General features: G+C 50.5%; 1 protein-coding gene and 1 non-coding gene across 4 annotated transcripts in view; one reads left to right on the plus strand and one right to left on the minus strand.

Moving 5' to 3' along the window:
* The window catches only part of Notch4 (notch receptor 4), a 27,726-nt gene continuing 13,522 nt past the window's right edge, over positions 1-14,204 (minus strand). The window contains exons 13-31 of one of the 3 annotated variants that reach the window (XM_046467838.2): positions 13,395-13,554; positions 12,655-12,800; positions 12,230-12,382; positions 11,912-12,029; positions 11,600-11,687; positions 11,093-11,246; positions 9,803-9,987; positions 7,283-7,535; positions 6,946-7,058; positions 5,566-6,089; positions 4,643-5,026; positions 4,362-4,537; positions 3,672-3,888; positions 3,407-3,479; positions 3,181-3,310; positions 2,403-2,698; positions 2,038-2,185; positions 1,439-1,536; positions 1-1,252 (exon numbers count right to left, since the gene is read on the minus strand). In XM_046467838.2, the coding sequence (XP_046323794.1) occupies positions 539-1,252; positions 1,439-1,536; positions 2,038-2,185; positions 2,403-2,698; positions 3,181-3,310; positions 3,407-3,479; positions 3,672-3,888; positions 4,362-4,537; positions 4,643-5,026; positions 5,566-6,089; positions 6,946-7,058; positions 7,283-7,535; positions 9,803-9,987; positions 11,093-11,246; positions 11,600-11,687; positions 11,912-12,029; positions 12,230-12,382; positions 12,655-12,800; positions 13,395-13,554 (4,130 nt within the window). In that variant the 3' untranslated portion in view covers positions 1-538. Of the gene's footprint in view, positions 1,253-1,428; positions 1,537-2,037; positions 2,186-2,402; positions 2,699-3,180; positions 3,311-3,397; positions 3,480-3,671; positions 3,889-4,361; positions 4,538-4,642; positions 5,027-5,565; positions 6,090-6,945; positions 7,059-7,282; positions 7,536-9,802; positions 9,988-11,092; positions 11,247-11,599; positions 11,688-11,911; positions 12,030-12,229; positions 12,383-12,654; positions 12,801-13,394; positions 13,555-14,204 lie in introns of all 3 variants that reach the window. The other 2 variants (XM_046467837.2, XM_046467839.2) reach the window with 2 other exon arrangements.
* Positions 6,511-6,583, plus strand: Trnaa-ugc (transfer RNA alanine (anticodon UGC)). The gene has a single exon. It is a non-coding gene; the product is annotated as a tRNA-Ala (tRNA).

Raw genomic sequence — 14,204 nt, forward strand, 5'->3', positions numbered from 1 at the left:
TTTAATGCTTTAAATCAGCTTTATTACTAGTGAGATTTGGGGTTCACTAGAGATGGCAGTGACTAGAAGGGAGGCGCTTCATCCCTGCATGGAGTTTCTTTGATGGGGTCAGGGCGAGCAAGGAGTCATCAGCTGGACTAGCTACCTTTCAGCATCCACACAGTGCCTGGCACACAGTAGGTGCTCTATAAGTTTTAGCTATTTGTTGACCACAGCGTGGGGGTGGGGGAACGCGGAACATCTGCCCGCAGTTCCTAGTTCTGGTTTAGGGGTAGTTCTCTCCATGAACTTTGTCCTCTTGTAGCCTCTCATGTTTATTTTCTAGATGACGACCTGGGCCTGCCTCATCCCAGCATCCTAAATCTTTAGTGCTTTAGCTTCTCTACGTGGAATACCATGCCTGTTGAGGTGGGCATTCACTCATTTTGGGAGGGAAACTACCCCCTCTACTTTTGGGCCTTAATTTTAAAGTCTGGCAGGCCTTCCAGACACCCAGTCATTTAATCATTTTTAGGATTCCCCTCTCCTTACTATCCTTCTATTTCTGACCCTCTCCTTCGGAGTTTAAGGGAATGACTTGCTCAACTGGGAGACCCCAGACAACTTGAGGGGATCCCCGCTCTGGGGAAGGAGTGAGGCAAGGAGGCGGGATCGGAATATTGGGGGAGGGGCCGCAGGTCTCCAGGGTTACCCAATCACAGGGCCAATCATCCGCTACTGTCCTGCCCCCGCGGGCGGCCACAACTCCTGATTTTCCCCGAACTACTGCAGGGTTGGGCCGAGACCCACGCATGCCTGCAGAAAATCTACGGCTGCGGGACGGCGGGCCCCCTCCTGCTCCTCCTCCCGACAGGCTCCGGCAATGAGGATAGGCCCTGGCCCCGCGAGCGGCCAAGTCTACGGACAAAGTCCGAGATTGCAGGCAAGCTCCGCCTCCACGCGGGCCCGCTCCGGCTGACAGCGTCCGGCAGCGCGGGACGGCGCCGCCTCCATGCGCAGGCACGCTTCCTGACGCGGTCCGCGCGCGCGGGAAGGCCCCAGTCTCGCGGCTCGGCGTCGCTTTGTGACGTGCCTCTGGTGGTCCCGCCCCTTCCAGTAGTGTCAGCAGATCCCAGTGGTTACGCTGGCGTGCGATGTCGCTGGGCGCTAGCCCAGCCTGGTCCCGCAGCCCTCGGGCAGCCCCCAGTCCCAGCAGAAGCTGGGCTACCTCCATCGCTCCTTCCCGGGCAGCCAGGAACAGCGGCGTCTGCTCCTGTCCGGAAGGAAACAGCCAGGGGGTGAGGTCAGGGAAGGCCACGCCCACAGAACGAGTCCTACCAGGCTCCAACGGCTTGGTTACTGGCCCCTCCCGCTTCAGGTTTTCTGGGGTTCCCGCGCTTTCCAAATCACTGGTCCTTTCCTCTTTTTGAAATATGGGCAGCCAGATACCCGTTCTGACCCTGCTGTCCTGGGCATCTTTATCGGCTCCAGCTTGTAGAAGGGAGCGGGCGGCTCGGGCGTTGTTTACAGCAGCAGCCCAGTGCAGTGCAGTTTTTCCTAGAGGACAAGGGGAGGGTGTTAACGTAGCAGCTGGGGACCATGAGCCTGGGTTCCTGTTTCCCACGGATTCTAGCCTTGGGGGGAGGGCTTCTAAGCCCCTCAAAGGCGGGAAGCGTTGCCCTGGCGACCGCCAGCCAGCAGGAAGCGTTGCCTTGGTGACGTCACTGGCGCACTGGAGGGACAATGGGTATTGTTCTGGGGTCGGTGGGACCGGGAGACCTCCCTCTCCTCCCCACAGACATTCTCCCTTATCCCAGTTTCCCGTGGGTTTGGACGGTGTGTGTGTGTGTGTGTGTGTGTGTGTGTTTGAGAATTATGGGAGAAACTCAGCTACTCCGTACTGTCACCGTACAGCAGCAGTTTTACCACCAGATGGAGGGGCAGGGGTATGCCCTCCAACTGCTGCAGCCCTTCTCTGCTGCCCCTATATTTTGCACCTCATATTACGCCCCAGTCTGCTTAACTCTGTGGCATGACATTACCCCCGCCCTTCCACACCCCATTTATCTCTGGCTCCGACATCTGCTTGGGCTGCAATCAGTTCTTCAACCAGGTCTTCCACCGCCAGCCTGGCCGCCAGCATCAAGGGTGTGGTCCCGTCCTCTGTACATGCGTCCACTGCAGTCTGTCTGCTGCCCAGTAGGAGCTGTAAGGACAGAAGCTGTGACCTCTGGGGTACTCTGGACTGTTAACTCAGGTCCCTCATACTTTTAACCCTTTTACCAATCCATATACAACCATCTTCCTTGTTTCAGGTCCTCAATCTCACATCAATTTCTTATGTCAAACACTAGAGAATGCTTCTACCCAGTGTAACTTGTAAGATCACCCTTTTCCCTTTGAGGACCCCAGTGTATGCTTACCTGGCAGACCTCCCGTGCATCAGCAGCTACAGCAGCATGAAGTGGAGTACGCCCTGCCTGGTCTGGCTGGTTGGGGTTGGCTCCAGCCTCAAGGAGGCGGCGGGCAGCAGTTGGTCTGGAGAAACGGGCAGCTAGGTGCAGAGGGGTCTCCCCAGTGCCCACTGTGTGAGCCTGGGGACAGGCCCCTCCATCCAGCAGAAGTTCCCAGGGCTCAGGACTTCCCAACCATGCTCCCTGAAAGGTCCTGGACTCCACTCTCCCACAGCAGACTGCAGACATCAGGGGTGTAACCCCATCTGTGGGTGAGAATGAGTAATGGGTCCATCAAAAGGACACAGGAGGAGGATCTTAGGGAGAATCACAAGAAGAGATATGAGGAAGCTAGGCTCTGGCTTTTGATTTTGTGTTTAAATGACTTTCCTACTTTGAGCTTCAGTTTCCTCACCTATAAAAATAAGAAGGCCTTAATTCTCTTAACATTCTAGGGCAGTGATTCTCAAACTTGAGTCTGAATCAGACTCCCCTAGAAGGCTTGTTAAAACACATATTGCTCAATATCTCAATTTCAGAGTCAATAGCTTTGTAGTGGATCCTGATAATTTGCATTTCTAACAAATTCCAAGGTGATGCTGCATTTTGAGGACCATACTTTGAGAATCACTATTCTAAGGCACTCATTCCAACATTAGTTCCTCCAGTTCTGACACTAAAGGACTTTTCTGCTTTTAAAAGGATTAAAAAGCATTTTTTCATTTTCTTGGTCTGGGTTGGTTCATACCTGGTCCACAGGCATTCACATCAATCTCTGATTCCTGAGGAGGAGTCAGCATGGCCACCTGAGGGAGCTCCCCACAGCCACCACTCAGTGGCCACAATTGGCACTTGGAGGGTGGGGCCATTTCTTCAGCCTTGGGGCAAAAGCAAGAATCAGTGAAGGCCATTGACTTGTTCTTTATTCTATCAACTCCATACTATTTCTGCCCTAGCCCTTTCACCTGGTTCACCTCTTCTTCCTCCTCAGGGCCTGAGCACATCACCACTCCATCCTCTTCCACTTCTGCCTCTGGCTTCAGTTCCCTGGAAGGAAGTGAGTTGGGTACAGGTTACACAAGTTAGGACCAATAAGAGTCTCCAAGATTTCCAGCAGCCTTCCTGCCCCTCATCTTTCTCTGTTTTCAACTTTTGCAATAGCATTTCTTATTGCTTTGACCATAAATATCTCCACGGACAGATTCCCCTTCCTGAGCCTGAGTTCCTCCTCATTCTCACTTGAGGCCAATGCTGTCCTCGCCCAGTGGGGGCCTGCGTCTTCGGGGAGTCTGCTGAGTTCTAGGCCTTCGAGTGAAGCCAGGAGGCAGCCAGAGGGCCCCATGCTCTCGGCGTCGACGTCGGATGAGCTGAAGGACAAGAAGAGCCCCCAGGGCCAGGAGAAGCACCCCAGCAACTGGCAAGCACAGCAAGGTCCAGGGAAGCTGTTTGGTGGGTGCTAGTGGAGAGATACAGTGACAAGGAGGTCATTCCTGGTGGGACTAGTTCTACTCATGGGCAAGTACAACAATATTTCTCTGCCTCAGTTTCCTCATCTGTGAAATGGACATAATACCTGCCTCTTGGGGTTAAACGAGTTAACAGTAAAATGCTAGAGCAACACACATAGTAAGCATGATATAACAGTTGTTATTCTTTCATATACTACGAACTATTTAATACAAAGATGACTGGGTACCCACATCTAGTAAAGAAGTTAAATTAGAACCTGAGGTTTCTTGGAGGGCTATGTCAGAGGTTAGAAAGTACTTACAGAACCAATAGGCTGTGAGGAGAACCAGGTAAAGAGTTGTTAAAAGGAGGGCAAGTTCCCACAAAATATTTTTGGTTTCAGCTATCCTGTTTTGTTTTATCTCTTGCCTATTACTGACATGAGCACAAAGGTCAGGAGAAGTGGCGGGTGTCACCTACCAGAGCCTGTGTGAGGGTGGGCAGCCAGCAGGGGTGCAGGCAGCAGGGGCTCTAGGGCTCCCACTGCAGCCATTGCTGCAAGGAAGCGAAGCAGGAGTCCTGAGTCCCAGGGACAACGGGATGCTGGATGGTCAGGGCCACAGTGGGACAAATCTACACCCATCACCACCACAAACCTGTAGGGGAGGCATGTTAGAGACGTGTGTCAGTAACTTGGCTCCCAACCCTCTGCCCATGGGAAAACAAACTAGTATCTGGACTTCCCTCCATCCACTTCTTACCCAGCACCGAGGGAGTCCTTCTCCTTGCCTAGGAGCTGCATATCAGGGTCTGCTTCCTCTGCATGTGAGGGGTCATGGGTTCCTCTTAGCTCTTCTTCTGCCCGGGCCCCAGGATAGGGGAACACCATGTCTCTGCCATTACTATCCTTCCTCACCCAGAGCCCCACCCTCAGAGTCAGGGACAGCACGCGGGCCAGAGCAAGTAGCTGCTGGTCCAGGGCAGTTGGGCTCAGCACCACCAGCAGGGCCAGGGAGGGCCCCCACTCCAAGTCCCCATCTTCAGGTCTGCAGTCGCCCCCATCCCAGCCACATTCTGCGGTGTTGCAGCCTTTCTCACAGTGCCCATTGTGGAAGTGGTCCCGGCAGTACTGGTCATAGGCTGGACTGTAGGGTGAGAAGAGGGGAACTGAGGACCCCCTAAAACCTGACACCCCTCTTTCCCCAGAGGAAATTCCTGACATTCCATAGCCCTTTGGTTGCTAAGTGGGGGTAGCTGTGCATCCCTGGATGGTGGCCCAAACACCCTGACATCCTCTCCTGAGACCGTCCTTTCCCTGCTCTCCCAAGCTCTTTTTCCCTGAAGGAGAGCCCTTTTCCCTGAAGGAGAGCCGTTTTCCCTCAGGGATGCTGGTTGCTAGAGAGAGATTCCATGGCAACATGAATTAAGAAGGCAAGCTTGAGGACCAAGCCCCAGAACTAGAAAGGACTAGAGAGGAGCCTAGAAAGAGGTTGTGTCCCACATAAAGTGTTGATGCCATCCCATTATTCTAGGTTGGAGTCCAGAGTCTTCAAGCCCTACTTAGCAATGGTTATTAGGGTGGAAATTCCCTGGAGCCTGAGACTATGGTCACCCTGTAACTCAGACATCTATGTCTCACTCTCTCATCCCCTTATACCCCAGCCACAGTGGGCTCTAGGCTCACGTGCAGGATGGAGGGGGCTCGCAGTCGTAGCCATCAAACAGACATTCTTCTGAGTCACACTGTGGGTGGCACTGTCCATCCCGGAAGAGAAGCCAGCACCGGGAATGGGAGGGGCAGCCTTTCCAGGGGTCTGGGACCCCCAGGGAGCAGTCCCCACCATCCCAGTTTCCTCCTGGGCCACTGCAGCCAGTGTCACAGGCCCCATCTCCACTTCTGCCTTCACACCCTTTTGCTCCGGGCCTCTGACATCTGGGCCCCGGAGAGTCAGGAGGGCAGGAGCATCGAAAGCCTGGGCCCCCCAACCCAGGGGTCTCTGAGCAGCTGCCATTGTGTAGGCATGGGGAGGGGGGGCCACAGCCCTGAGGAGCTGGTGGAGTCAGGCAGTCAGGACCCTCAAAGCCATTGAGGCAGGCACAGCGGGGTGGGAATCCTGGCTTAGGGGAGGGCAGACACAGGCCTCCATGGTGACAGTGATAGATGCCGCAGGAAGGAACTCTGTGGCTGCAGGTGGGGCCTTCAAAACCCTGTATAGGGGGAAGACATTGGGGAAGGACCTTATATTATTATTCCCACTCCCCCAAGAAAACTCTGGGTTAGATTAGTGCAGAGAGGGTCCTAGACTCTCATCAAGTTCATCATTTTATGGATTTGGAACCATGTTGCATGATAATTTCATGCAATGACAGGACATTGTTGCAAAAATGGATGAACTTTGCCATTATAATAAAAGTCCTGAAAGACTACAAAGTCTTAATAAATTCTTAATAGAATTGAATTCTATTATATTCTTATGTTCATCCTTTTGGAGACAGGATCATATGCCTTCCTCTTTCTCCAAGGAAGGGAACATAAGTAGAAGTAAGTTATTAATATTGAACTTTTGGGGTTAGGTTCATGGATGTAATATTGTTAAAACACTAAAATAAAAGGTCAGGTACAGGGGCTGGGAATATAGCTCAGTTGGTAGAGTGCTTGCCTTGCATGCACAAGGCCGTGGGTTCGATCCCCAGTACCTCCGAGGAGGGGGAAAAAGGATTAGGCACAAACCAATGATGAGTGTATCATGAATCATGGCTTACTATTAATCCAATCCCATGCATCAGGGATCCACACACAGAGTTAAAGTAACTTATCCAGGAGCTTTTGATCTTAGGCAATGCCTATGGTTTCTGAACATTCCCTTCATGATCCTACCTTTTCCCTGACTCCTTTCCCCTGACTGCTTCTGAGAGCCACTTACTGCTGGGAATTTAAGATGGCTCCTTCCAATAAGTCACACTTTGATGATCTCCTATGCTCCCCTCTAGGATTCCAGCTCAGGCATTCTCACCTTTTATCAGTATAGAAGGCAATAGAGAAGGCAGCTTTGTGGTCTTTTACCTGGGGACAGTGGCAGGTGAAACCCCGGGGTGGTCCTGCGGTGACCTCACAGGATCCTCCATGGGAGCAGGGCTGGCTCTGGCAGGGGTCTATCTCCACCTCACACCACTGGCCTGTGATGGGGACGAGACTAGATATTGCTTCAGTCACTGCCTACCTCCTTACTCCTGGAAGTTGGCCCAGCACAAAAGGATCCTGGAGCATCTTCTCTGGGATAGCACATGGAGGCAGGGGATAGACAAGGGGACTAGGCTGTCTCATAGGTGAGGACTGTCTAGGTCTCCGTGGTCTGCTTAGATGTCTTCACCCCCCCACCACATACACACCAAGGCCTCACCTGTATGTCCAGGTAGACACTGGCAGTAGAAGGCATTGGCTAGAGAGTGGCAGGCCGCGGTGCCTGTCGGGTGACAAGGCTTGTCTAGACACTCATCCACATCCCCCTCACAGCGCAGACCCACAAAACCTGGAGGGCAGGCACAGTTGAAGCCTCCAAGTATGGGGGTGCAGGTTCCATGGTTGTGACAGGGTTGGGACTGACAAGCATCAATTTCCTTTGAACAGTTCTGTCCATTGTAGCCTGGGGCACACTACAGGGATGAAGGATCAGAGATGTAACCAGTGGATGAGCCCAGCTCAAAGCAGTCTGTTCAGCCCCCCACTTTCCAGCCCAACAACTTCACTCAACTCACCATCCATCGCTGACACATGTAGCTTGAGCATTCTATCTCAATGCCACATGATACATTATTGTTCAGTAACACACAGCTTAACCCTCCCCTAGTCCCAAACAAACCCTTTCCCCTACCAATACACCCTCCAGATTGTCTCATACTTCATTACTTCATAAACTTGTATTGGATGCCCACCTTCTGCCAGGCTCTGTTTTAGGTACTAGGAATACAGGCAAAATTAGAGCTCATTCCTGTTTCTATGAAGCTATCAGTCAATCAGAGGGGAGAGGTAACTAGTATTTATTACATGCTTTATATACATAACCTCAGAAAAACCTCCTAAAACCCTTTATATAGATTATCTCACATGATCCTCACTTCACAGAAAAGGAAACTGAGTCCCACAAAGGTAAAGTGACTTGTGCAAGTCATATGGCTGAAGATAGCAGACCTGAAGTTCAAGTCTATTACTCCATAATCATTTTTTCTGGTTGCTTCATGTCTCTCTGCTAATGAGAGAATGTCATTGATGATTCTGTACCACATGCTGGGTTCTTGCAGGAGGAAAGAGAGCATGCAAGAATGGAGTACAAGAAGCCTTTGGAGAGTTGATAAAAAATTTACAAAGAAACTGAGCAGTGGCCAGAAGGTTGGTAGGAACAAGTTAAATGTTTTGGAAACTTCTGGAAGGGGGAGTTTCAGGAAGTAGGACATGAAATAGAAATGAGTGCACAGAAGTTCACTGCTTTCAGTCAAGCACGCTGAGTTTGTATATATTTGAAAATGTTCATAATAAAAAGGTTAAAACTAAAATTTAAAAGTGAAGTAAAGGATCCAGGAATAGTGGTACACGCCTGTAATCCCAGCGACTTGGGAGGCTGAGGCAGGAGGATCACGAGTTTGGTGGGGATGAGAGTAGAGTAGATATTACTTCAGTCACTTCCTACCTCCTAACTCACTCCTGGAAGTTGGCCCAGCACAAAGGTATCCTGGGGCTTCTCTCTGGGATAGCACTTGGAGGCAGGGGATAGACAAGGGGACTAGGCTATCTCACAGGTGAGGACTGTCTGGGTCTCTGCAGCAACTTAGGGAGGCCCTAAGCAGCTTAGTGTGACCCTGTCTCAAAAGGGCTGGGGGAGTAGCTCAGGGGTAAAAGCCCCTGGATTTAGTCCCCAGTACCAAAAAAAAAAAAAGATGAAGTAAAGGGGATCCATCTTGTGCCTTCTGTTAAAAGTTGTGGTCTGAGCACAGAATCAGGCTGCCCAGATTTAAATCCCAGCTTTGCTTTTCCTGGTATAGTGACAAAAACCACCAAGGAGAAGCCTTCACCCATCTGAGAGAGGACTTAGAGATATCTTCCTAAGGAAGGTGCTTCCTGGTCCCCATCCAGTGGAAGAGAGGTGGGGAAGGCCATTCCAGGCAGAGGCAATGGCAGGGAAAAAAACTGAGACTGATGCTCGCCTGTAATACTAGCAACTTGGGGAAGCCAAATGAGAAGGATTGCAAGTTTAAAGCCAGCCTCATCAGGTTAGCAGGACCCTGTCTCAAAATAAAAAAAAAGACTGTGGATGTAGCTCAATGGTAGAGTGCTCCTTGGTTCAATCCCTAGTACAGATTAAAAAACAAAACAAAACAAACAAACAAAAAAAGCTGAGAAGCAAGAATCAGTATGGGGTGTGTAAAGTTTACATTGCTAGAATGAAGTAGGGAAGTGGAGAGTGGAGAAGGTGACAAATGAGGACTGAGGGGCAGGCAGTGCTGTATCAGGCAGAGCCTTGAACTTTATAAAGATGTGGGCAGCCCCCTGAAGGATGTTCAACAGAGGAGTGACAGGTCAACTTAATATCTGCAGTGATCCCCTGGTTGTGGAGTAAAGACTGAACCAGTGGAAGGATAGATATGGAGGCTGACATGGGTATTCAGGTGGAATGCAACAAACGCCTGTACTAAAGCAGTGGGATGAAGGGTGAAGGGGAAAGGATAGAGTGGAGAAATATTTAGGAGGTAGAATGGCCTGACTTGGTGGTTAGCTGGATGTGTGGGGTAAAGGAAAGGGAGGAGAATTGGGTACACCATGTTATCCTTCCCATTATTACTGTTTTCCATATCTCCAGCCATGTCCTGTTTCCCATCTCCAGAAAGGAGAGTTATCTTCTCTCCCTTCTTTTCTCTACACCTCTTACCTGGCAGAGATAGCCATTGGGCTGGGCCACACAGGTGGCCCCATTCTGACAAGGCCGGGATTCACAGGGGTTCATGTTATCCTGGCATAAACTGCCTTGGAATCCAGGGGGGCAGTGGCAGAAATAGGAGGGGCCTCTGTCAATGCAAAGGCCTCCATTATGGCACAGGGCAGAGACTTCTATGTCTGAGGGAGAAAGACAAACAGGGAGAAGTGAAGCTAAGTGGGCTGGAAGGGTTTTCAGGATCCCAGATCTCTAGCAGAGAGGCCTTTAACTTGGGAGCCACTAATGTTCTTGGGTGGAAACCCCCGTGGGCACAAGGAAAAAGTAACTCCTGACACTGAAGAGGGTAGAACATCAGGTTTCTCTGCCTATCTTTTCTGCCAGAATATGGGAAAGATTTCTTTTATCAGTGTTGTAAGGTGACTACTGTCTTGAGCCATAAGCAAGAGAGCGCACAAGGGAAGGCTGGACATACAGCTCAGTGGTAGAGCACTTGCTTAGCATGTACAAGGTCTTAGTTTGATTTCTCAGCACCACAAATAAAATGAAGTTTTTAAAAAAATGAACTCAAGAGAAACTTCAGGCTGGTGACATGAGGCTTTACTACTGTCCCAAGTTTGTCCCCTGGATTTTGCATCAATTTTGATTTTTCTCACCGTGATTCCCATCAACCTAAGCGCTAAGCTCTTCCCTGAGCTCTTCTCATGTTGAACCTTATTTGAAGGTAGAGTATTCTTTTACAAGAGGGTTGGTGTAACCTCACAGGGGTGGGGTGAAGTGTGTTGATGTAGTTGGGTTAAATGTAGTCCACTCAAGGTGAGTTACAACCGTAACAATGTTGAGTTGCTCCACCAGGAGTTATGTCCCTGGTGGTTGTGTTAAGCTGGAGTCTACTTTACTGGGGTGATTGGTGTTGTGCTGAATGTGGTGACAGGAGTTGGGTTGTTTTAGGCTTCCTGGGTGTTAAACTGTAGAATCAATAACTATAGTTGGGGGCTGGGGTTGTGGCTCAGAAGTAGAGCACTTGCCTAGCATGTGCGAGGCACTGAGTTCAATCCTCAGCACTACAAAAATAAATAAGTAAATAAGTAAATAAATAAATAAAATGAAGGTATTGTGTCCATCTACAACTACAAATATTAAAAAAAATAACTATAGTTAGTTTATGTTGTTTTGACTCTCAGGTGGTTGTTTTGGCCAAAAGCTGTGTGGCTGCTCTTAGGAAAGGGGTGAAGAAGGACACTTGTTTTTCTTCATCTGCTCCTCAGTTGGGCCTTGTGTTGGTACCTTGGCTCAGCGCAGCCTTCTGGCAGGAGGACTGTGGAATGTTGCAGAGAGGCCCGGTCCATCCCTGGAGGCACAGGCACTGGAAGGAGGGCCCACTCTGGAGGCAATGGGCATTGTGTGGACAGGGCTTCTGGGCACATAAGTCCATCAGAGTCTGAGGGTTGGGAGGGATCATGAGGCATCAGGTTCCCAGGCCTGGAGATGGGCCTCTGCCAATTCCAGCTCCTCAGAATCCCTCCCTCTAAGACTCTCTCATGAGTGGCCTGGACCAGGTAACCCTCCCTGGTTTAACCTTCTATACCCATATTCCAGAATGGCCCCTGAGGGTCATAACTCCATTCGTTCTTTCCTCCCTTCTTCAGGCTACACAAACCTCAAATGAGACTTCCACTCCTAGACCTTTCTTCATGAGCTTCCCTGCTGCCCACCTTTTAGTTCTTGAGACCATTCTTACTAGAGCTCTCCAGGCCCCTCCCTCCTCTGCACACCTGGCTCATTGCACCTCACCTGGCAGCTTTCTCCTGTGTATCCAGGAGGGCAGAGGCAGCGGGGGCCCTGAGGGCCATCTTGGCAGGTTGCCCTGTTCCTACAGGGGCTGTACAAGACAGAGATAGGGCAAGGTAGGAAGGAGGTCTGGGAAAAAGGGGGAGGAAGTGTGTGATGGGGAGGCAACTACTGGAGTGATGGCTGACCAGAAGGGGAGGCAGAAGGAAGAGTGTGCAGCAGAGATAGCCTGGAGTTCCAGGGGGAGGGAAGGGAAAGGGCGGGAAGGCTGAGGGGCTCCTTCCCTTCCTCTGGGGGCCTTAGTGCTCTGCTCACCTGTCTGCACAGCTGGAGTGGATCCTTCCCTCACAGTGTGGACCCTGGAAGCCCACAGCACAGAGGCAGGAGAAGGTGCCAGTCCTGTTCACACAGGTACCCCCATTGAGGCACGGGGCTGGAGAGAGGAGGCTGTGAGGGATTGGGTTCCTTGCCTGTAACCTGGCCTGTGACCTCAGTCACACCGCTCACAGGACATACCTTTCCCCCACTAAAACAACAGCTTCCAGTTAATTTTTTTTTCTTCTGAATATGGAAGAACCCTGCCCGATTCTTTCATCCCCCTGTGCTTCAGTGCTGGACATGGTGGGCACTTACCAGACACGCAGTGGTCAATGATGGTTTGGCAGTGGGGCCCTGTGTGGGTTGGAAGGCAGATGCAGGAGTAACCTCCAGGGCTGGGACTACAGGAGCCACCATTGAGACAGGGCTCTGAGTGACAAGCTGTCACCTCCTCACTACAGGTGGGCCCTGAGGGAAAGAGGTGGGATCTGAGAGTGGGAATCCTTTCTCTCTCTCCATCTTCCTCCTCTTCCTTTTGCCCTCCCTTCCTTACCCCAACTCTATTATTCCCCCCTGTTCAGCCCCTTTTCTTATCACCTCCCACACATCATCTGTGTCCCCTGCAACCCATGACCAGTTTTCCTTGGTGGTGACTAATACACAGAGCCTTTGGCCACATACATTTCCCTTGACTTAGGGTGTGACTAGCCCAGGTGTATATGGTTTAGAGACAGTCTCACCTGTGTAGCCTGTGGGGCAGGTGCAGTTGTAGCCAGAGGGCTGGGGATAGCAGGTCCCCCCATGGGCACATGGTGTGGAGATGCAGGCCCCCAGCTCTGCCTCACACTCTGGCCCTGTCCAGCCCACATCACACACACATGAAGATCTGGCCATAAAGAGAAAGGGGAGTATTTTTCTTTTCTTCTGGTGTATCCTTTTCCTTTTCCTGTGGGCCAGGCCCTTATGACCCCCTCTTTTTTGTCCCTGAGACTCTGGCCTTTTTCTTCAGTGACTTTCCTCCTAACATTGCCCTTTCACCTTCCTGATCCTGCATCACACATTTTATTTCTCTATCTTTATTTCTTCTATAACTTGTTCGTTGTCTTTCTGCCAGACAGAAATGAAAGCTCCATGAGAGTCATCACTTTGTCTCTTTGGCTCTGTGCTATTTCCCAGTGTCTGGAATGGTGTCCACACAGTAGATATTCAATAGATACTTGTCTAGTGAATGATGAACTGATGCTGGGCATTATGCTCCCTTTTCTGCTCTGATGCCTTAATCCTCTGTTTCCCTTATCATATACGAGCTCTCCCCTCCTTGGATAACGAGTCCTCCTATCGACTTGCCCTAAGAACTTGGTCATCTCCTTCATAGTCGCCGATGGTCATTTCCCACAGACATGTTCCTCACTTGCTTTTTCTCCTACCATAGCTAAGGAGGACCAGAAAAGGGGCAAATGGAGGGCCTGGAAGATGTTACCTCTGGCAATGCCCATGGTGGCAGGTGCAGTTGTCCTCAGCAGGGGCACAGCCAAGGCTTCCACTGGGGCAGAGGCAGTGGATCTTGTTTTCCTGATCCTGGCATTTTTTTTCAGGCTGGCACAGGTTGGGGGCACACAGAGGAACCTCACAGAGCTGGCCTGGGGTGGGGATATGAGTCAGATAGAAAACAAAACCCTTTTATGCCCTTGAGGGGACCAAAGGCTACTTATGTATGACTAACTCACTCCCCATAGACCTGTCCTTCAATGACTTCCCGTTACCTTCAGGATACTAACTTCCTGTCATATGGGATCTGGTGTGACATGACCTTCCTACAACTGCTGTGTTTCTCATCTTTGCCCTGTTGCACTCTAAGCTCTGGATCTCATGCAGTTCCTTAAATGAAAGGTGCTTTTATTTCCCCTGTGCTTTTACAAACACAGTGATTTCCAACTAAAACACATTATCTGGCATTCTATTTTGACAAACTCCTGCTCATTTCTCAAAATTCAGCCTAGCCATCATCTCCTCCATGCAGGCCCTTTTCTGCTCTGAACTCCATGAAGAGTTCTCACCTTTAGTCTGGGTTAGTGGGTTCTCCTCTCTCAGGGCCATTGGGCCATACCAACAGGAGACTTGTTGGTCTATGCATTAGACTTAAAACCACTTGAGGATAGCAACTTCTTACTCAAACTTGCTTCTATGACTGGCATAGTAAGCATTTATTTATTTATTTGTATGGTGCTGGGGATTGAACCCAGGCACTCATTCATGCCAGTACTTTACCACTGAGTCACATCCCCAGTGT

Source organism: Marmota monax, unplaced genomic scaffold, assembly GCF_021218885.2.
Source record: "Marmota monax isolate L192 unplaced genomic scaffold, Marmota_monax_Labrador192_F-V1.1 WCK01_AAM20220418_F8-fsc00404, whole genome shotgun sequence".
NCBI classification, from domain to species: Eukaryota; Metazoa; Chordata; class Mammalia; order Rodentia; family Sciuridae; genus Marmota; species Marmota monax.